This window comes from Dasypus novemcinctus, chromosome 1 (genome assembly GCF_030445035.2).
Source record: "Dasypus novemcinctus isolate mDasNov1 chromosome 1, mDasNov1.1.hap2, whole genome shotgun sequence".
In the NCBI taxonomy this organism is placed as follows: domain Eukaryota; kingdom Metazoa; phylum Chordata; class Mammalia; order Cingulata; family Dasypodidae; genus Dasypus; species Dasypus novemcinctus.
This window is the reverse complement of record NC_080673.1, coordinates 68,240,941-68,263,749: the sequence shown is the minus strand read 5'-3', so window position 1 is coordinate 68,263,749 and position 22,809 is coordinate 68,240,941. Positions and strand designations below refer to the sequence as shown.

Below are 22,809 nucleotides of genomic sequence, written 5' to 3'. Positions count from 1 at the left end.
CATCTTTGTCAAGTAACTTGATTTCTTTGAGCCTTAATTTCCTCATCTATGAGATAGTAGTAATATTTACCTTATACATAGTTGTTACGAGGAATGGTGTGTATGTGCTCACATAGTTATCATTCAATAAATGGTTATTAAGATTACAATAATAATACCTAAATTTTGTTTAATATTATTTTAAGGGAAAAGAAGAAAATATAAGAATGAAAAACAAAATTGATGGTAGTGAAAGTCGTTTCCTTCTAGTTTATGCAACAATACTTAAATGCCTCTTACTCCTGTGCAAACTAAATTGTTTGCTACAACATGGCAGTGTTAAATTAGTATTACTTTACAGGGCCAATAATTTTAAATTTTGTTCTGGTAGTTTTTGATATCTAAGTAGTTTATTGATATTTTTAGAAGCATTAATTGCAATATAGTCTTTGCTAATTGTCTAAAGTTTTTTTTTTTTTAGGTTAGAATTAGAGGACATTGCAGTGAAGTTTTTATGTTCTTTAATAGCTCAAAATTTCCATTGGTAGGCACTGAAAGATAGCACTGAAGTGGAAATTGTGGACGAGAAGATGAGAAAAAAGATAGAACCAGAAAAATGGCCAATTCCTGGCCCTCCCCCACGTAGTGTGCCGCAGACAGACTTCTCTCAACTGATTGATTGCCCAGAGTTCATACCAGGCCAAGCATTTGGCTCACATACAGGTAGCCATTTTTCTTTCTTTCAGAGTAGACATAATAAGAGTAGACAACATTGGTCAATTTACATATCCTTATTTTAGTGTATTTGGATTTAGTAGGAAAAATAAAATTAGCTTATTTCAATGCTCTAAATTCTGTTCCTTTTGACTCCCAGACAGAGCTATAAGTTAAATAAGAATTACATGTAAGAATTATGGGTGAAGCTCTTCTATTTATTTTTGTTAAATTATTTGTATATTTGTCATGTAGAATTTCTATGTATCTTCTAATTTTACTAAATAATTAGACATATTTTGCCAGTTTTTCTCTTGAAAGATTGGTATAGTCTACATATTTATCCTTAAAAGAAATACACACTCAAGAATGTGGTAAGTTTCCTTTAATTTTGTTACCAATGCCTTGGTACATTTCCAAGCCTTGTCTTGAAAAGACAGACTCCTTACGTTAATAAACAGAATTGGGGTTCTCATAGGAAGTTGTTATAATTGAATTAAAAAACTGGTTGTTTAGCATATTTGTAAAATGTGCTTTAATGTTAAGATTTTTTTTCCTGGTTCGTTTTTAAGATATTCCCTCTTGGGAAAAAATGTGTGCTTAAACTTTTTTCAGTCAGGGTGATGATCTACTGATGCTCTTGGATGTCATTTGATCGGAATATGCAGTGGAATAGGTGACTCACTGAAATATCTATAAATACTGGAACAAGTCGTGCTGCAGATATGAAAGCAACCAGAACTGTCTTCTGTGCAAGAGTGTCTACTCCAACTCCTTGTGGCAGAAGTTGGGCCAACACTACATTGGAGATAACTGCCTCTGATGATGATGAGAGACAGACCAGAGGACTGCTGTTTTTATAGGAGCTGCCCATTTGTGTGTAATTGGCCTGTGCTACATGGGTTAACTATTCATGGTGGGAAAGTTAAATATCATTCTGGAAATACTACAAGATTCTGTCTTTTGCTTCCAGACTTACATGCATCAGTAATGCAAAAATAGGACAGGCATTTCCCAAATTTTTAGGTTCTTTGCAGTTTGATTTGTCCTTCACTATATAGTGTACATTGCATAACTTGCATGCTGTCATAATTCACACGAACTATAAAATCTATTAATGTGGGCACTAACAAATTTAAGTAATGAACAAGGGTAATTTTTCTTCACTTTTCAAAATGTATTTTTGGTACATCAGTTTGAGAGAACTGCCCATCAATAAAGCATTGATGATGGACACTCTCCCAGATATTTTTTTTCTCGTTTTTCTTTGTCAGTCCTCCATTCCTCTAGTCCAAAGCAAGCCACTTGGGCAGGTGTTTTAAAAGTTGAAGAAAAGTAACATTGTTTTAGGGCCTCTTTTTTTTTTTCCTTAAATAATGGCTCATTGTACAAGTTAGATTTATTTATTGTGTAAACTTGGGGTCCAAGATGACATTTTTATCGCTTATGAATAAGTATCTCATAAGTTACATAAAATGGAAAATTCTTTTCCATATTGCTCTGAAAATAGGTAATTGATTGAAGTTGGGGATGCCTGTCCATTAATCATTTATGCATTAATAAAATTATAAGAATCAGATCATAATGTCTTGTACTTTTTTGTGTTTTTAATGTACATTTAGATGCTTGCACATGGCATATTGCCTGATGTTAAGTCTGTATATTAAAATATTATTACTAATTTTAGGTTCTTATAGATTATGTATAAGAAACCAGATGACAAATGAGGAAATAATAGACATATCAAAAGTCTTTAGAATATTGTAATGTATATTAGACCCTATCAATAAATATGTATATTAGACCCTACGAATAAAAACTCAGCCTTTTCTCACATTCCCCAAATTTCTGATTCTTAATAGTCCCCTTTAAATATAAAACCTTGATTTCCTAAATTCATTGGAGAGTACTATGTCACCAAAAGTTTTTGAAGTGGAAATAAGGAATAGGAAACCGAGACTGTCTTCATGTGTGTGAATCTATGGATGTAGAAAAGTAGTAAAACTTTTATTTATTAATAATGTTTTTAATCTACAATTAGAAGACCCATGAATTTTGAAAAACATATCTTGTGATGTATACTTTCTGAAGGATTTGTATAGTAATTTTTTTTCCTTTGTGGAGGTTGAATTGTCTAACATTGTTTCATCTTTGTGCTGAGCAGAAGACCTTAATGTACCAGAAAAGTTTAATTAGAGGAATGGTAACATACTACTTATGAAATTTGGGTTTTTGCAGTTCTGCGAGTATATAGTATTTCATTATTAACTCTTACATAAAAGGATTTCATTCTGGAAAATTGATAGACAAGGTACCTGACAGTTTTGGTTTTTGTTATTATTTTTAAATGTGTGGCTCCCTAATGATTATTGAGTAAGCTATGGGATTTTCTTTGAAAACTTGGAATACAGAAGTATCCTTAAAGGACACACATAAAATATATAATCATTTTAAGGGATCCTTTGATAAGAGTGGTGATTGTCCCAAGGTGGACGAAATGTCAAACCAGATACATAACATGAAATATATGTGAGAACTTTGCTTTGAGGGGCATATTGACAATTTTCTATTAATGAACTGGCAAAAAAAAAAAAATACATATACATATATGTATATAAAATTTAAGATAAATTTCTTAATTTTTTGTTTTTCATTTTAAAGTCTAGTAAACTTAAATCATGTTGAGTGGATGTAGCTTAAACGGTTGAGCGCCTGCTTCCCACATACAAGGTCTGGGTTTGATCCTGGTACCTCCTGAAAAAAAAAAACTTAAGTCACATTCAAATGCATTTGGGTTTGGAAACTTGAAAATTTACCATTACCCTTAAACTTTACTTTGACAAATACATAGTTTGAAATTTTTCATTGTTATTCTTACACTGTTTTGAATCATCTTAATTTACCCACATTCTTTGGCATTTTATTGCCAGTGATTTCTAAGCACATGTGTTGTGATTATAGTGGAACAGTTTACATGGTAGAAGCATAATTCAAGCTTAAAACACTTAGAGATGATTTTAATAATAAACTGATAAGTGGGTGTTAAAAGATTACATTTCTATATTGAAAGTAATAGCTACTGCTTTCCTTTTTTTTTTTTTTTCAAAGATTTATTTATTTATTTAATTTCCCCCCCTCCCCTGGTTGTCTGTTCTTGGTGTCTATTTGCTGCGTCTTGTTTCTTTGTCCGCTTCTGTTGTCGTCAGTGGCACGGGAAGGGTGGGTGGCGCCATTCCTCGGCAGGCTGCACTTTCTTTCACGCTGGGCGGCTTTCCTCACGGGCACACTCCTTGCGCGTGGGGCTCCCCCACGTGGGGGACACCCTTGCGTGGCACGGCACTCCTTGCGCGCATCAGCACTGCGCATGGCCAGCTCCACACGGGTCAAGGAGGTCTGGGGTTTGAACCGCGGACCTCCCATGTGGTAGACGGACGCCCTAACCACTGGGCCAAAGTCCGTTTCCCTGCTTTCCTTTCTATATCAGGTTCTGTTCTAGGAAGTTTTTACATGAATGACATAGTAGTCAGTTTTAATTAAGTCTCACAAACATTATATGAGGCATCTGCAGTCACTACTCAAGCCCAGTTACTGTTACTGTGGTGGTGGTGGTTTATCTACCTTAAAAACTTTCATTTACTATATGAACAAAAATAGTATTTGAAATAGAGGTCTCGAATTATTTTATATTCCTATAACTTCTAATATTAATACTGACACTCTAAATCCTGTTTTTCACAACCTATTTTTGTGAACAAATTGGTGATAAAGTACAATTCATCTAAGAAAGTTGTCGAGCAGTAATGCCCTGTAGCAATATAATGCAAGCCACACGCGGTATTTAATAAATTTTAGTAGTCATAAAGTACAAAACAAATGAAATTATTCTTAATATTTCAAATTTGTCTATAGTCATAACATACAATCAATATAAAAATTGATATTTTACTTTTTCCATACTAAGTCTTTGAAATCTAGGATGTATTTTATACTTAGAGTGTGTCTCAGGACTAGCTACACTTAGTAGCCTCATGACTACAGGCTCTTCATTGGATAACACATTTCTAAAGCTTTTTCTAAAATAAAGCCATACATCTCTTTCACCTTTAAAGTAATAGTAAAGTTTTTGACCCATATCCAGTGAATCCTTGATATGACTATATCCATGGGAAACTTCCTAAATCTGATTCTAGCATTTCAGTAGATGTAAGTAAAGTCTTTGTAGTTTTTGTTTTGTTTTGTTTTGTTTTGTTTTGTTTTGTTTTGTTTTGCTTTGAGGTATCAGAGCTGGGAATTGAACCCAGGACCTCATATGTGGAAAGCTGGCGCTCAACCACTGAGCCATCCTGATGCCCTATTTTTTTACATTTTCATTTAGTAAGTGAAAGGATTGCTGGTGCTAAATTCAACTTTTATGCATATGACATTGAACTTTGTAGTATTTTTAGGAATTTACTTTCAGGAGAAAACAATGATACTTGGAAACTTAAAAGTATAATTTTTAAAAAGCCCAAACAATTCTTTTGTCAAAAGCAAGTCTGTTTTGCATCTTCTATCCTGAAGATAAGCATAACTTTAAAGACTTCGGGTCAAAATATTCTTTGCCTTTTTTGACAAAATAACCTTATGAAGTAAACTATTTGGATTTTATTTATAGAGTGTTTAAAATTGTAAAGATTTTGATTAAAAGGAAACAATCCAACAATATTGTAGAGAAAAACCTTTAAATTCCAACAGAGTTTATGAGTGTTACAAATGTTTTTATCAGGGCTTTGCACTTTAATTCTATTCACAGTATTCAACGTGAGGTAAGATAGCAAGCAAGAGGACATGCTATATTTACTGCATTTATGTCAAACCTTGTTAAGCAAAGGAAATGTATAAAGTGGGAGTAATGCTGCTGTTTAGATCCTAGTAGAAGAATGAGGGACTAATTTTACTTTGAATAAAATATGTATTTAACCTAAATACAGCTTAAGAAAATTTTGAGATTCCATGATTTCATTCTCACTCATTCTAATTTCATTCTAATTCATAGGTTTTAAGCTTTAATTTCACAGAGAATTCCCAAATAGATATACAGTTATAATTAATTACTGTCCCACTGATGTTCTTGAAGTGAATGTGGGTAGTCTACAAAGGTGGTGATATTCCTTTTAATTTCTCAGTGGCTCAGTACATCAGATACATCCTACAGGCGTTCAGGTTTGACAGTCACCAGAAAGGCTAGAATTGTGATTAGATGGATTTGTTGTGTTTTGTGAAAAAATTTATCAAGCCTACATTTTTAAAAAGGCAGCATTTTATAAGTAAGAAAAACCATTATTTTAACTGTAGAACTAACTTAAAATTTTAGAGTCTGCCCCAAACTCTCCAAGAATTGGAAGTCTACTGAGTCCAAAGAATAATACTGTAACAAGTAATCTTCAAGCAATGTCTAGAGGTTTGTCTACCAGTTTACCTGACTTGGACTCTGAACCTTGGATAGAAGTAAAAAAGAGGCATCGTCCATCCCCAACAAAATTAAAAGTAAGTTGTTACATAACAAATTATACCTTTCAGGAGGAGGGTATAAGGCCAGTGAGTGTATTTTCTATTTGTAAGGTACATATAAAATTTAGAAGCAATTTCTAACATTGTAAAAATTGGTGTCTTTCAAAGTTTTTATTTCTTAACATGATTTAAGAATATTTTGATCTGGCCTTTTTATTTGTGACTAATTAAATTTTAGTAATATCTGTGTTTTATAAAATAGCTGGCAAATATTTTTGAATCTTGTTAAGTAGTTGTTTTGATGATTTATTGTACAATAGAAAGGCAAAGAGAAGTGATTTCTGTATGGAGGCACATGAGGTGGATGGGTGGTTATAAGAAGGCAACAGGACAAAACCTTGTACAAGAACTGCTCTGTATCTTGTTTCTGTGTTGTGTGGATACACAAAACTATGTATGTGGTAAAATTGCATTAATACAAAGACAAGTAAGTAAACTTGGGGAAAGCTGAATAAAATTGGAGGTTTGTATCCATGTTACTATCCTTTTTCTGATAATGCTGTATAGTTTTGTGAGATGTTTTCATTGGGGAAGCTGAGTAAAGGGCACATAAAAAACTTTCATTTTTTCTCGTAACTACCTGTGAATATGCAAGTCTCTCAAAATAAAGTTTGAGAAAAAAATGGGTGAGAGCACCACTCAAATGATTCAAATATTGAAAATAAGCTCTGTAGGGAAATGGTATTAAAGATATTGGCACTAAATGTGAGAAGGATAAACAAGGCTATAATATTGAAAATCATTATGAACAGGACTCTTTACCACTGAAAGGAAGCATGAAGAATTTAAGAACAGTGGTTTCCCACAGACTGGATTTGGGAGTTTGAGATTTTGCCTCTTGCAGAGGACATCTGGCAATAGCTGGAGACATTTTTGGTTGTTAAAACTGGGAGGGTACTACTGCATGCCAATAAACATGCTATAGGGTACAGGACAGCCTCCTACAAGCAAGAATTATTTTTGCCAAAATGTCAGGAGTGAAAATGTTGAGAAGCTGATCAAAGTTAACTTCTTAATTAACAATGGGGCTTAAACATAGCACCTTTAAATGTTACCAGCAGAGGTTTTTGCTCAGGATGCATTTTTTTAAAGCCTAAAGCAGCTTTTTCCAAGAATTTGTAAAGATGTTGAGTAAGTTCATCATTTGTCCTGGGTAGCTAGGGAAGGTAGTGTTTTGGGCTCATTGACAGAAATTTGTACCATATTTTGCCCATTCTGAGACCTACCTTTTCCTCCACATGTAAAATCTCCACATTTCAACCTCTCTTTTTCAGTGATATGTAAAGTAATGGCTTATCTTAAAACTGATAGCTTCTTCAATTTGATGAAATGTAGTTTTGGAAAGGTAAGTATTAGAAAAGGATGGTTCTGTAGAGGGCTAGCAAATTGGGAATGAGATCTGGCTTTAAACATGAAAAGAGGAATGTATAATCTAGCACTCTTGCAGTTTTATAACCAAAGAGTGCCAGTACATTTAGTAAGATCTGAAATGTGTTCTAATTTTACAGAGTAAGTACTTGGCCTGAAGGAAAGTATGTTCTAGGGACTACAGTTATAGAGATATCTGCTGAGGTAGTTCAGTTATTGACAACATTGTCAACATACTTTTTAAAATGATATTTTTGAAGAAATGTTCTAGCGTGAGTATAGAAATCTTGGTTGGATATCTTTTTTCCCATATAAATCTGGAAACATTTTTCTGTTGTCGTCTTGGTTTTGGTTTTCCTCTTGTCAAATTCAGTCCTTTAAGAATCTTTTTCTCAAGTGATTTTTTTTTCCTTCTTGAGACTTAACATTATTTCTTTGTTCAGAAAGCAATTCTTAGGCTTTTAATTGGGAGCAGACATTATAGCTTCATATCTAAGATAAGAGGATTGGCTGACTTAGCTGTATTGTGTACAGCTACCTGTTCTGATTGCTGTCCCATGGTCTTTTCCTGTTCTCTGTTCCTGCCATTTGAAAACTTTAAACCTTTCTAGGACCCCAGTGAGACCAATGGCTTCTATCTCCCCACTGGCCTTCCTTTTTATGGGTTCTAGGTTGGTATTTCTTCTATTCTGACTTATCCATCAGTACCATCCAATTTGCTTTCTGCTTTTCAGAAAGTGTCAGTTTCTGATCTTCTGATAGTAATACTTTCTTGTTTTCATTATTGACATGGAATTTACTCTTTACTCTAGGGAGGCAAATAAGCATGTACAGTTGGTCATCTTGAACTCAAAATCTCTCTTCCCCACAAGTTATATAAAGATCCTTTTGAAAGAGAAATTTAAGTGTAACTGATTTAAAAAAATATCTTTCCAGAATATCATTTTCTTACACTTTTTTCATGTGCCTGCAAATGTGAATAACAAGTATGTAGTTTTTGGGTTTTTTTTTTTAATGAAATATATTCAGTTAGTGTTTTTACAGCTTGCTTTTTTTTTTTTTTTAATGTGAAAATAACATCATGGATAACGTTTCATTTAGTAGACTGTCCGCTCCATCAGGGCAGAGTCTTTTATTTATTGCTGTAGATCTCTGTCTAGAACAGACCCCTGCTCACACTAAATGCCCAGATAAATATGGACTCAGTGAGTGAATGTAGACCTACACGAATAAGAATTCTGAAAGGGAAGAATTGTTTTATTCTAAGCATAGGGGAGTTAGCATGAACTGCTGGATAATGATAGGAAAGAGTATGTCATGTGAAAGCAACAGCAAAGGGAAATCTGTTTCCTTGTATTGGGAGTTTTGAAAATCTACACAAGGTTTATTTCATTTTATTTTATTTGTCTTTATTTTTTTAATGTTACATTAAAAAATATGAGGTCCCCATATACCCCCCACCCCCCTCACCCCACTCCTCCCCCCATAACAACAACCTCCTCCATCATCATGAGACATTCTTTGCACTTGGTGAATACATCTCTGAGCACTGCTGCACCTCATGGTCAATGGTCCACATCATAGCCCACACTCTCCCACATTCCACCCAGTGGGCCATGGGAGGACCTACAATGTCCGGTAACTGTCCCTGCAGCACCACCCAGGACAACTCCAAGTAACAAAAATGCCCCCACATCTCATCTCTTCCTCCCACTCCCTACCCCCAGCAGCTACCATGGCCACTTTCTCCACACCAATGCCACATTTTTTCCGATTACTAATCACAATAGTTCAATGAATAGAATATCAGTAAGTCTACTCTAATCCATACTCTATTCCTCCATCCTGTAGACCTTAGAATGGTTGTGTCCACTCCACATCTATATCAAGAGGGGGCTTAGATTTCACATGGATGCTGGATGCAGTTCTCCTACTTTCAGTTGTAGGCACTCTTGGCTCCCTGGTGTGGTGGTTGACCTTCAACTCCATGTTAGCTGAGTGGGGTAAGTCCAGTAAACCGGAGTGTAGGAGTTTGTTGAGGCTCAGGGCCTGGCTATCACAAGGTTTATTTCAGAGGACCTAGAATCTAAAAATCTGTACTTATGTCTGCTGGCAAGAAGCTATTTGTAGTTCTTTTGGATGGGGTGAAATTTAAACTAGTTAGGGAAAACTGGGTAAAGTAGAATTTGGAATGAGAATGGGGCCAAAGGGGTAGCTAGGAAACTATGACATTAATATAATTGTGGGGTAAAAATGGTTCAGACTAGGGAAGATCATGGAATCTGGAAGAAGATTGGTTCTAGTCCCTACTAATTCTGTAACTGGGCAAATAACTTCAAATCTCTAGGCCTTAGTTTTCTCATGTATAAAATGAGTAGGCACAATATAATGAATGATTCAAGGACTCTTCTAATGCTAAAGGATTCTTTAATATAATTCCTCTTTTACTCAACTTTGTGCTTGTTTTTCTTTATTCTTAAAATTAAGCTTGCTCTTTAGCAATTTATATTTATTGGACCAGAATATTATAAACTTAATTTTTTTTTTTTTGGCAGTTTGACTGCTATACTAGTCACTGAGTATACAAGCTTGATTTTAAGTAAGTTAACACTTTTATACATACATTCATCTTAAAAGTAAGACTTTTTCATAAAATACAAATTTCTCTCTATAGGAATCTATGCCTGTACCTGATGAGTCATCAGATCATCTATATCCTCCAGAAGAACAAGAACAAGAAGAACTTGATTTTTTATTTGATGAAGAGATGGAACAAATAGAAGGTCGAAAAAACACATTTACTGATTGGTCTGATAATGATTCAGATTATGAAATTGATGACCAGGATTTAAACAAGATTTTGATTGTAACTCAGACACCACCTTACATGAGAAAACATCCTGGAGGAGATCGAACAGGCAACCACATGTCTCGGGCAAAAATAACATCTGAACTTGCTAAAGTTATCAATGATGGCTTATATTATTATGAACAGGATTTATGGATGGAAGAGCATGATGATAACAAACACACAGCCATAAAGGTAATTGTTTCTGGCCAACATCTATCTAGCTGATAATTTTGTTTTGAGTGTCTCTTGCTGCTTATACTTTCCTAAACTTGAGGCTTTGTTTTATGAAATTTCGAATGTAAATAATAATTAATTTAAAAATTCCCTGAAATTTATCTGCCAGGCACAAACTGAGAAGTAACTTTATTTAAATGACAGTGATTTAAATGATAATTTAATTATAAAAAAAGGTGGTACTCACTAAAAGCAATTTTTCAGGTGAAATTTTGTAAATTTATCAAAAGGAAAAGTCCCTTTCTCATAAGATGGAATAAAAACTAAGGTTATTATAGGCAGACTTAGTTTATTTGCTCATTCTTAAGCAGGCTGTAATTATCCGAGCTATATATGAATCAGTGGCTTTAAAGAGGGATTATTTTCTTGCCCTCTTCCATCCTTCTTTCCTTAGCCTATGGTACATGCTGTATGGAAATGAAATTGTTGTGCACAAAGTATAGAAGGTTATATATTACTGTGGTGTAGGGATACTGTTTGACATGACCTTCCCATTTTTTATGTTTTTTGCTTTTCACCCCAGATCATGGCCTCAATCCCAGTTACTAAGGTAAAATATAAGAAGAACCAGAGTAGTCTATTCCCTATCGGCATTATTTTGATATAAATTAATAATGGTATGGTTAGGGATGAGAAGGGATCTTTGTTCCTGACACTTCCCATATTATTAATTAAATTGATCAGAAGGGTCCCAAAAGTTTAATATTTGTTTTTAGGGTAGAATAACAAGGGGAAAGCTTACATAGCTATAGTATGCCAAATAGGAAAGAGATCTTGGTCAGAAATAGTTAAAGTTTTAGAAAGAAAAGCCACCCAACTAGTAGTTGAATGGGTAGTACTGCCTGTTCATGGAAGTTCCTATCATCAGCAAGTAGTATGCTTTTTTCTTCTGGGCTTCTCATTTCATTCTTTCTGGAATTTTCATCACTGTTTTCAGTCTTTTACCTTCAGTAGCCATTGTCTTGTTGGACATCTGCTCAGGCAATGATAGCATGTCGGTGATGTAAAGCAGATCTCTGCCTTTCTGCCTGCTGGGATGAAGGATGTGTTTTTATAAAGTTTCTCAGTTGAAAGTCTTTTTTGTATAAACATGTATTTTATTTGTGATATTTAGGTTCTTTGAGTAATAGCTATTAAATCCTTTTTGGAACAGTAAGAAATATATTCTAATAATAGGCTAAAATTGTACCTCCCTTCTTCCCATCCCTATCCCTAACAGATCACCATTTGCTATCTTATATGTTTTATTTGTATTTTTTCTCTTTGATCATGTGGATGTAAGATCTTATATCTATTTTGTTCACTGTATTATCCCCAGTGCTAGAAAAGTTCTTGGCACAAAGTAGTGCTGAGTTCATATTTGTTAAAATGGATAAATGAATTATGGATTAACCATAATTTGAACTAACCAACAGAACCTAACCACTGTATATAGTGTTGGTTCTGTGGGGAAATATTTTTAGAGTTTCAAATAATGAACTTCAAACACAGCATGAGAAATACATGCTATTTGTAGGTGATTATTTATCTGCTTTAACTGAAATATAGACAACAATAACTAAAGACCATGTAGTGAGTTATTGAGGCAGGTGCTGGCCTTATCTTTTTTTTTTTTTTTCCTTATCTTAAATATTAATCAAGGAAAAGTAATTTTGGCTGTATGACTTTAAAGCAGTGTGGCTTTATTTACAAATATGTCCTATTTTAGCCTGATTCCTATGAATATTCCCATCATCTTAATTTTCCCCTGTTGGTTATGTGTTCAACATGTGATTTTTTTTTTTTAATTAGAATTTTACTTTTCCCATAGGAAAATTAAAGCAAGAGATCAATTATTTAAGGTATGTTTATTGTACTCTTACTGTATGCCACCTTGTGGTAAACTGGTGGCAGAGGAAAAGTAAAAGTGAGGATACCCAGGTCGGAGTCCTGAGAAATGATGATTTAGGAGTTGTGTAGGAAAGTTTGGTGTGTGGAGGCCAAGAACTGGTTCTGAAAGGGAGGAATTAGGTGTTTCAGAAATTATGAAGAGATTGAGGTAGCTAGGAGTGGAAATGATGCAAAATTTATATTGAAATTTGTTGATCTTTTCTGACCTGTGAAAGGAGTTTTAGCAATGTTGAAGTGAACCAAAGAGTGAGTCTAGGCTTTCTGTTTCCGGTATGTCCTCACTGCTGAAAACAACTAAAATGGCCTGTTTAGAAGAGAAAACATTTTTGTAACAGCCTTAACGATTTACTTGATTATATGATGATTAAAGCTTAAAAAGAAAATTATCAGGATAAAATCTTTAAGAGAAAGTGAGAACATAGAAAAGTATAGTATTGAAACCGAATTTTCTGTGAAGACAATTGTGAAATTTGAGGAGTTTGAGGAGTTCAGTTTTGCAGAAGCCACCCAGAACATAGCGGGGGTGTAAAAGACACAAGCCCAATGACCAGCTAAAACTGAAGCATCTAATGGGAGTACTTATCCCATAAAATTGGTACCCAAAATGCACATACCCTCAGTGAAGGAGAATTTAACGTTGCTTTTCTGCCCACTCCTCGGGACTACACGAATTTTTTCTTTGTGGGTTCTCAGCATCACAAGGAGGAAAAAATATGGCCTGTAAGTTATGTAAGCCAAATGCACACTTGCCTGGGTGACTCAGGGAACTGCTAAGAGTAAATTTATAGTGATCCTAGGGAGCATATGTGGCTCAAGCTATTAAGTGCCTGCTTCCCACATGGGAGGTCCCAGGTTTGGTCCCCAGTGCCTCCTAAAAAAAACAAAAACAACAAGCAAACAAATGAAAAAACCAACCCAGGGGAGCTGATGTGGCTCAGGGATTGAGTGCTGGCTTCCTGCATATGAGGTCCTGGGTTCAATCTTCTACCCTAGGATATTAAAAAGAAAAAAAAAAATTTTTTAAGTGATCCTAGCCTAGCCTGCCTGTTAGGTATTCCCAGATACTTAGCAGAAGTAAACATAGCTCCTTTGTGAAGAAATTCACCTTTATCTTAGGCCTCAAAAAATTTCCTCAAATGACTTTATGAGGAAAGTGAACAGCTCCCAAAAACCGAAATTATATACCATGAGTGAGAATGAGAAAAACCATACCCTGAAATAATTCAGCTAGTGGAATTATTAAACAAATAATATGAAGTAACTATGTTTATTAAAGAAATACATACAGGGAATAAGAGATTCAAAAGAATAACCAAATTTGTAAAAAATAACATCATAGAGCTGGATATAAAATTTATGATTGAAATTAAGAACTCAATCAATTGAGTTCTTATGGACAGAATAACTGATTATGTTATGGACAGATTATGGACAGAATAACTGAACTGAAGGACAATTCATAAGAAATTCAGAAATTAGTTCTGAGAGGCAAAGAGAATATGTCAAAAAGGGTACAGATTGGTTTTCTAGATAGGCTTTACTATTGTTTGATAAATTTCAAATCAAGTTGAATAATATAAAATCTAATAAGTTTTATAATAAAACTTTTATTTCTGGGGGGAAAAAAGATACACTCACAAGAAAGAAATTTGGAATAGAGAATGATACAAATGAGGTTTATAGTATACCATAGTCAGAGTCTCAGGAGAAAAGGAGAGAGAAAATGAGGCAGTCAGTATTTTAAGAAGTAATAGCTAAGACTTTTGCAGAACTCATGAGAAATGCCAGAGTAGAACAGCCAGAGAATAAAATACTTATTTTAAGAAATATTGATCACTGACTTCCCAGCAGAAACAGTGGAAGCCAACAGACAATGGAATTATACTGTTAGTGTACCAAGAGAAACTAGCTATCTCCCTATAATTTGTGATGCCTTACAAAAATATCATTGAAGAGGATGAATTATAATGTGAAAATTGACACCAGCAGAGCCTCATTAAAGAAATTGCAAAGGAGAAAAAAGAGATTCCAGATATCAGAGATATACAAAGGACACATAGCAAAGCAAGTGAGTAATACAGAATTGAAGAGCATAACTTTGAAACTAGGATAAGTGGGGAAATGTGGAATGAGAAAAAGCAAGAAAGAAGGAAAGAGTTATTTAGTGCACAAAAATAGAGTAGTAGATTTAAACCAAATATGTAAGTAGCTAAAATGAACAGATTTTCAGAATGGATGTGAGTACAACCACTTAAATTATTTATATGAGACAAAAGAGATAAGGAAACAAAAAGTTAACAGGAAAAGAATGGAAAAATATGTAACATAAGATAGTAACCAACCTAAATTGATCTAAAGCTTCAATGTAATGTCTATCAAAATTCCAGCAGGATTTGCAGAAATTGGCAAGCTGATGTAAAATTCATAAGTAGACCCAGAATAGCCAAACAATCATAAAGAGAAAGAACAAAGTTGAGGGACTTGTACTTCCACATTTCAAAACTTACTACAAAGCTACAGTAATCAAGATAGTGGTATTGGCATAAGGATGGACATGTTGACCAGTGGAATAGAATTGGAAATCCAGAAATCCATGTCTATAGTCAACTGATTTTTGACAAGGGTGCCAAAACACTCACTGAGGAAGTAATAATCTGATCAGTAATTGATACTGGGACAACTGAATATCCACATGTAAAAGAATGAACTTCAACCCATACTTCATACCATATACAAAAATAACTCAAAATGCATCAGAGACCTAAATATAAGACTCTAAAACTATATAACTCTTATAAGAAAACAAAGGTGTAAATCTTCAGGACCTTGGAATTAGCTTTTTTAAATATATGACACAAAAGCATAAGACCAAAGAAAGGCAGATAAATTGGATGTCATACAAATTTGAAACTTCTTCGAAGGACATCCTCAAGAACGTGAAAAACTAACCTATAGAATGGGAGAAGATATTTGCAAATCATATATCTGATAAATAATTTGTGTGTATAGAATACAGTGATCTCTTATCACTCCATAATAGACAAACCAATTAAAAGATGGGCAAAAAATCTGAATATTGTTTTCTCAAAATATACAAACAGCAATAAATAAGCAAATAGATTCTTAGTATTGTTATCAGGGAAATGTAAAAGAAAACCACAATGAAATATTACCTCACACGCACCAGGATAACTATAATAAAAAACATACAAGTGTTTATGAAGATGTGGAAAATTTGGAGCCCTTGTACAATGCTGATACAAATGTAAAATAGTACACCGCCTTCAGAAAACAGTGCCTGGCATTTTTAAAAGGTTAAATAGAAACTTACCATATGACCCAGCAATTGCACTCCTAGGTATATACAGAAGAGAAATGAAAACATGTTTTCACACAAATACCTACATTATGGGTGTCCACAGCAGCATTATAAAAGTTGAAAGGACTGAAGTGTTCATCATTTGATGATTGGATAAAAAAATATGGTATATAGCCATACAATGGATGTTATTCAGCAATAAAAAGAAATGAAGTGTTGATATATGCTACAACATGCATATATATACCTTGAAAACATTTTGTGAAATAAGCCAGTCACAAAGGACTACATGCTGAATGATTCCATTTATGAAATATCTAGAACAAGCGAATCTTTAAAGACAATGTAGATTCATGGTTGCCTAGGGCTTGGGAGGGGGTGGGTGTTGAGAGGAAATGGGAGTAACTTTTAATGCATACGGAGGTTTTTGGGGGGATGATGAGAATGTTCTAAAATTGATTTGTAAAGATGGTTGCACAACTCTGAATATACTAAAAAAAACTACTGACCTGTACACTTCAAATGGATGAAATGTGAATTGTATCTTTTAATAGAGACATTATAACAAAAACAGCTACCTATCAAATTTTTTAAGTAATTAAAAATTTAATCAAAAGAAAGCTTTGTCGATATATTAATATCAGACAATATAGATTTAAAAAGTAGAAGAAGCATGACTAGCATTAGTGTCTCATTGCAAGGATAAAAGATGAAACACATCAGGAAGGTATAACTTTTAAATTTACTATATTTAATATCAAATCTTTAAATATATGAAGCAAAAAATTGATCAAATTCTCAATTATAGTGAGTGATTTAACTTAACCTGTTAGTAAATAATAATTAAAATGAAGAATGAGGTAATTTGAAAAACATGATTATACTCAACTAAGTGACATATAAAACATTGTATCTAACAAATGCAGAATATGTGTTCTTTTTGAGCATATGCAGAACACTTCTAAAAATTGTACAATGGGTTATAAAGTTGTTTCAAAATATTGCTAGTGCACAAGAACTGCCATTGCTAGAATTAAACTAGTGTTTAATAAAAAAATAACTTTGTATAAGTAAAATAATGCCTTATGCTCAGAAACCAAGAAATATATTTAATAACTCACAGGTCAAAAAAGAAATCTTAGTGAAAATTAGAAAATAATCTGAATGGAATAACTCAGTTTAGGAGATGCAATTAAAGCAGTAGCTTAGATAAATGTGAATAAAGGCTTCCAAATTTCAATGACTTAAAACATTTCTCACATTTCATGGCTATGGGTCATGATCATTGGTCAGTTGTAGCAGCTCTGTTTGTCTTTCATTTCGTTCTACTATTCAGATCCATGCTGAAATAGTAGAGCTTCTATATGGGGCATGCCCATTCACAATGGCAGAAGGGAGGAGAAAGAGGCTGTGTCAAATCATATAATTGTATTTAAAATTACTGCTTAGATGAGGTATACTTTACGTCCATTTGCTCACATTTCCTTGGCTAAAGCAAATCACGCAGTTAAGCCTATGGGTTGGGAATGCATACTTTCAGAAGACAGGAAGACAGTAATAATAGATTGGTATGTATAGTATTCTAACCTAGGGAATTAGAGTAGTACAGAATACAATCTGCTGTAGAATTCATCTCAAGAAATCAGAAAAAAAATTAGCAAAATAAATCCTTGTAAAATGATATGGAAGGAAGTAAAGAGCAGAATTTAATGAAGTAGGTCTAACATACACTATATGCTAAATTTTAATTCTTTGCATGTAAAACGCTTCTGGGGGTTAAAAAAAGGAAATGTGTATTATAGCTAAAATAAAAAGGGAATGTAATAAAGATCACACAGATATTTAACAGTATTTTTAGACCATTTGAAAAAGACATTTTAGATAGGGAAATATATTTTCTAGGAAAATATAACTTGCAAGACTGACTAGCAAAGAAATGGAATATCTGAATAATGCTATAACCATTTTCCAAAATCTTCAAACTAAGCTCCAAATCTAGATACATGACTTATATTAGCAGTTCTTCTAAAATTTGTAGAAATTATTCCAGTCATGCACAGATATTTCCAGAGAAAAGTAAGTACTTAAATATTTGTTGATTGAATGGAAGGAAAAGAAGGGAATATTTCACTCATTTTATGAGATGTGCATAACCTTTATACTGAAACCTGACTAAAACATAATAGGGAAAGTATACAGCAATCCAATTAAATAGGTATAACAAGTAAATACTTAGTAAACCAAATCTAGCAATATTTTATATAATTATTTAACTAAAGTAGGGGTGATTGCATTAGTGCAAGTGGATTTTACGTTAGAAAAATTAGTCAATGCAGTTTTCACATTAATGGGTTAAAGAAAGATTAGTCACTTCATTAAATGCAGAAAATTAATTTGGTGAAAGTCTGTATGCATGCACAAGAAATTTAGGAACATAAGAATAAAAGGGAGTTTTTTTAAACATAAAGGGTCTGTGATGTCCCCTCAAAAACAAACTTAGATCATTCTTTAGAACGTGAAATGTTGAAGCAACTTCTTGTGATCAGGGATGAAACAAAGATAGATGGTCGCTCTCCAGATATTGGATATTTTCTTGCAAGGGAGAATGGGGTAAGGTATGGAAAGGAAATGTGAATTTATAGTGTAAATAGTAAAGTTGAAAGAAATTTACATGTGAGTTGTTAGAATTAATGAGAATTTAATGTTTTCTTGATAAAAATTATTTTTTAAAAAAATCCAGGGTTGTTGCAGGTATTTGGAAATAGTAACAAAATTTCATTTTTAATCACAAAGAGCCTAGGAAAATGTATTTCCTATATCTGCTGAACAATACAATTTTATTGCCTCATAGTTCTTTAGGTCAGAACTTAGGTGGGCGTGGCTGGTTTCTCTGCTCTGAGTTCTCAAATTACCAAAATCAAGATATTAGCCAAACTGGGCTCTTATTTGGAGGTTCTGTGGGAGAATTCAGTGCCTTGTCACTACAGGACTGAGGTCCACATTTCCTTCCCAGCTTTCAGTTGGAAGTCTGTCTCGGCTCTGTAAGGCTACCTGTGTCCCTTGTCAAATGGGCAAGAGCCCATCCAGTCCTCTTACTTTTTTCTCTCGTTCTTCTGCCTGCCTGCAGCTGGAGAAAGTTCTCAGGATAAACCAGGATAACCTTCCTACTACCTTAAGGTTACCCCCCTGATTAGTAATCTTAATTACACCTTCAAGTGCTTTTTGTCATCTGGAAGGTAATATTCACATGTTACAGGTATTAGGGCATTGACATTTGGGGTGCCATTGTGTCTACGTAGGATTGATTACAAAGGATTTACCAGACCTTTAAGGGAAGTGTCATAAAACTTAATTTTAGAGATGTTAGTGAGGACATAAATAAAGAGGGATATACTAAACTTCATGCTTCGAAAGAGTCTTTTTGGTAAATGTGGTACTTCTCCCCAAGTTGATTCAAAATTACATCATGTTTGTTTTTAAGGAACTCAAGCTAATTCTAAAATTTATATGGAAGTAATAAGGGGCAAGAAACCCAGCACACACTTTTAGGAACTAAGACTGTTAACTTGTTTTACCCAGATTGTGTGTAAGATAGACCAAAAGAATAGAATAGATAATCCAGAAATAGTTGCTTGAATATTGATAAATGACAGGTAGGGTTACAGATAACCAGGACATGATCTAGGCTTTGATAAATGGTTTTGGGAAAATTGTGTGTGTCTGGGGGAATGAAATTAGACTGCTACTATAATACTTTCATTCAGACCTATTCTAGTGAAAGACAAACACATAAAACTTAAGAGACAATGGTCAAAGAGCTTCATGTCCTCAGTAGGGCAAGACTCAAGTAGACACAAAAAGCACAATCTTACAGGAAAAGATCAGTAAACATTAAGAACTTAATTCACCAAGTGAAAAAAAGGTTTTCTTTTCATGATTTGATCTCATAAAGGTATAAAGTACAAATCAAAAGGATTTAAAAAATATGTAAAATATCAGTATTTTTAATTATGACATTGTGATACAACAGTTTAAGGTAAAATTAAAATTTCATCTTTTTTTTACCTTTTTAGTGTGACTGCTGGAAAATTTTAAGTTTATATATGTGACTTTCATTATATTTCTGTTAGGCAGCAGTGATGTAGAGAAACTTGGACTTGTTCATCAGGAGCAATATATAAAAATACTTTTGACAGAATTGTTTATCATTTTCACAAATTGGAAATAATCCAAATGTCCATCAGCAATAGTTTGGATATATTGGATTATAGTCATCAGTATGATGCTATATGTCAGTGAAAATGAATGACAATATGAAGTGGAAGAGGTGAGGTTAAGACAAATGATATATGTATGATGTGTTTTTTAGGAACATAAACACACAAACATACAAAGCAAAGCCAGAAATGATTACCACTTCAGTCATTTTTCTGGGACTAGGATATGAATTTATAATATACTTCCAGTGTCTATGAGTAAATTAGACATAAATGTTTCATTTTTCTGTATGATATATTTCATAATAAAAACAAAAACTACAGTGAATAGAGATGGACAGGACAAGAAGGCTATCCCTAGAAAGAAGGCAGGCCAAAGTCAACTTTCTCACTTCTCAAAATCAGGGTTGTTGCTCCTTGGGCTTAAATCATGCTAGATTGAGCCCTGTCTGTTTCTTTATATCCAGCTGTTTTGTCTTCCTGTCTAGTGGTCTGCTTGGGATGATATTGTAAACTTGTACAATGTTGAAGTCTTTGTTTTCAGAGAATTTACAGATAGGACATCTATCCCAGAGATATGCTGGTGGGCCTTTGCATCTTGTCACTCACATTGCTGGCTGGCCTCTGGATTTATGGGGTTCAGGAATTTCTAGTCTCCTGTCTCTTGTATTTGAATCTGTAGAACAAGGGAGAGAAACCATTACAACCAATTACTCTAATTGTAACTTCTGCCAAAAATGTTATTGTGAAAAGCCAGGTATACTCAAATCCTGTCTGCAGCTCCTTTCAGGAGGAACCTTGAGATTGGAAGCCTCTGAATCACAAGTTAGTCAGTTTCATTTTTAGATTCATGGTATTTGCTGTTGTGCAATATAACAGCTTTGTCCAGTATTTCTGGAGTACTATCAGGTAAACTTAAACTCATCACTGGTGATCTAGTGCAATTCCCAAGTTAGCCTGGGATTTACTGGCTTTGTGTTATTTCAGAGGATATTTCCAGTTGCTGGGTGATCAATACCATTAGCAGGAATAGTGTTGAGGATACACAGCAGGTAGACTTGCTCTTCTGCTTTGAACCCAATGTTTTATAATTTGGGGGATCCTGAAGCCTTGGGGGACCTGATAGCTGATGTTCTTCTAACCCATTGACTGTTTTATTGTTTACTGCCAATTTTACCCTTGCAACCTACTCAAAGGGTAAGAGTCTTTGATAAATAAGTGAAAATGTTAAATAGGTGGAATCTAGGAAGAGTCTTGCTGAGGAGAGGCATAAACTGCCACTTCATTTTCCCCTCCCCACCAGCATCTGAAACTGAACTTTTTCTACATACTAGACAAGAGCATCAAGTGAGAACTTGTCTGGCAAAGCTGTAGCCTTTTGTGTATGTGCATGTAAAATAATTTGGAACTTGCTGGACAATTTAAAAAAATACACACCTCATACAGAGAATTCCAACTTTATCCCTATCTCCCAAAATACCCAGATATACCAATTTTGACTGTTGTATATTCATATTCTGCCTTTCCATCTATCAGTCCATCTAGCTATCAGCCCATTTTGTAAATCCTTGAGTATAGATTGTATACTTCATGCTTCTTGAAGTATCATCTAGCTATCAGCCCATTTTGTAAACCCTTGAGTATAGATTGTATACGTCATGCTTCTTGAACACTTAATACAGCCTGTATACTTCATGCTTCTTGAAGTATCATCTAGCTATCAGCCCATTTTGTAAACCCTTGAGTATAGATTGTATACTTCATGCTTCTTGAACACTTAATACAGCCTGTATATTTTCTAAGAACACGTAACTAATCTCCTTAACTGCAGTAACTAAGTGTATTAGTCAGCCAAAGGAGTGCTGGCATAAAATACCTGAAACTGATTGTTTTTATAAAGGGTATTTATTTGGCGTGGGAGCTTACAAATATCAGGCCATAAAGCATAAGTTACTTCCCTCACCAAAGTCTATTTTCACATGCTGGAGCGAGATGGCTGCCGACGGCTAGGAGGGTTTAGCTTTCCTGGCTTCCTCCTTTCCAGGGTCTTGCTTCTCTCTGGGTTCAAGGTTCCTTTCTTCCCAGGGCTTGCTTCTTCCTGGGCTCAGGGTTCCCCTCTTCTTGGGACTGGCTTCTCTTTCCTCTGTGAGCTTACTTTCTGGGACTCCAGCTAAAGGCTCAGCATCAAATTCCAACATCAAAACCCCCCACTCTGTTCTTTGCTGTGCCTTTTATCAATGCCCTAATCATAACACAAGCATGCCCAGGTACATATCAGATTACAAACATAATCCAGTATCTATTTTTTTATTTTATAACCCTATCAAACTGCTACACTAAGTTCAAGAGCTTTGAACATCAGTATAAAGCTTACAGTCTATATTCCAATTTTTTCATATGTTCCAATGATGTCTTTTTTTGGAGGTCCTGGGGATTGAAATCAGGACCTCGTACATGGGAAGTAAGTGCTCAACCACTGAGCTATATCCACTCACCACCCCCCCTTCCTTCTTAGCTGCAATCTTGTATTTAATTTTCGTTGTCTCTTTAGTTGCTTTTTTGGGGGGGGGGAACATGTATATAAAACAAATTTTCCCATCTCAACCACAGTGTACCTTCAGTGAGATTGATCACATTCACAATGTTGTAGTACCCTCACCACCTTCCATTACTAAAACTTCCTGGGG

The 22,809-nt window shown here is 34.3% G+C and overlaps 1 protein-coding gene across 7 annotated transcripts in view; it reads left to right on the top strand.

Moving 5' to 3' along the window:
* Nucleotides 1-22,809, top strand: part of LARP1B (La ribonucleoprotein 1B) — a 168,026-nt gene that overhangs the window by 27,370 nt on the left and 117,847 nt on the right. For all 7 annotated transcript variants that reach the window (XM_058292298.2, XM_058292104.2, XM_058292058.2 and 4 more), the window contains exons 9-11: nt 528-702; nt 6,047-6,219; nt 10,286-10,654. In XM_058292298.2, coding sequence (XP_058148281.1) covers nt 528-702; nt 6,047-6,219; nt 10,286-10,654 — 717 coding nt within the window. The remainder of the gene's footprint in view (nt 1-527; nt 703-6,046; nt 6,220-10,285; nt 10,655-22,809) is intronic.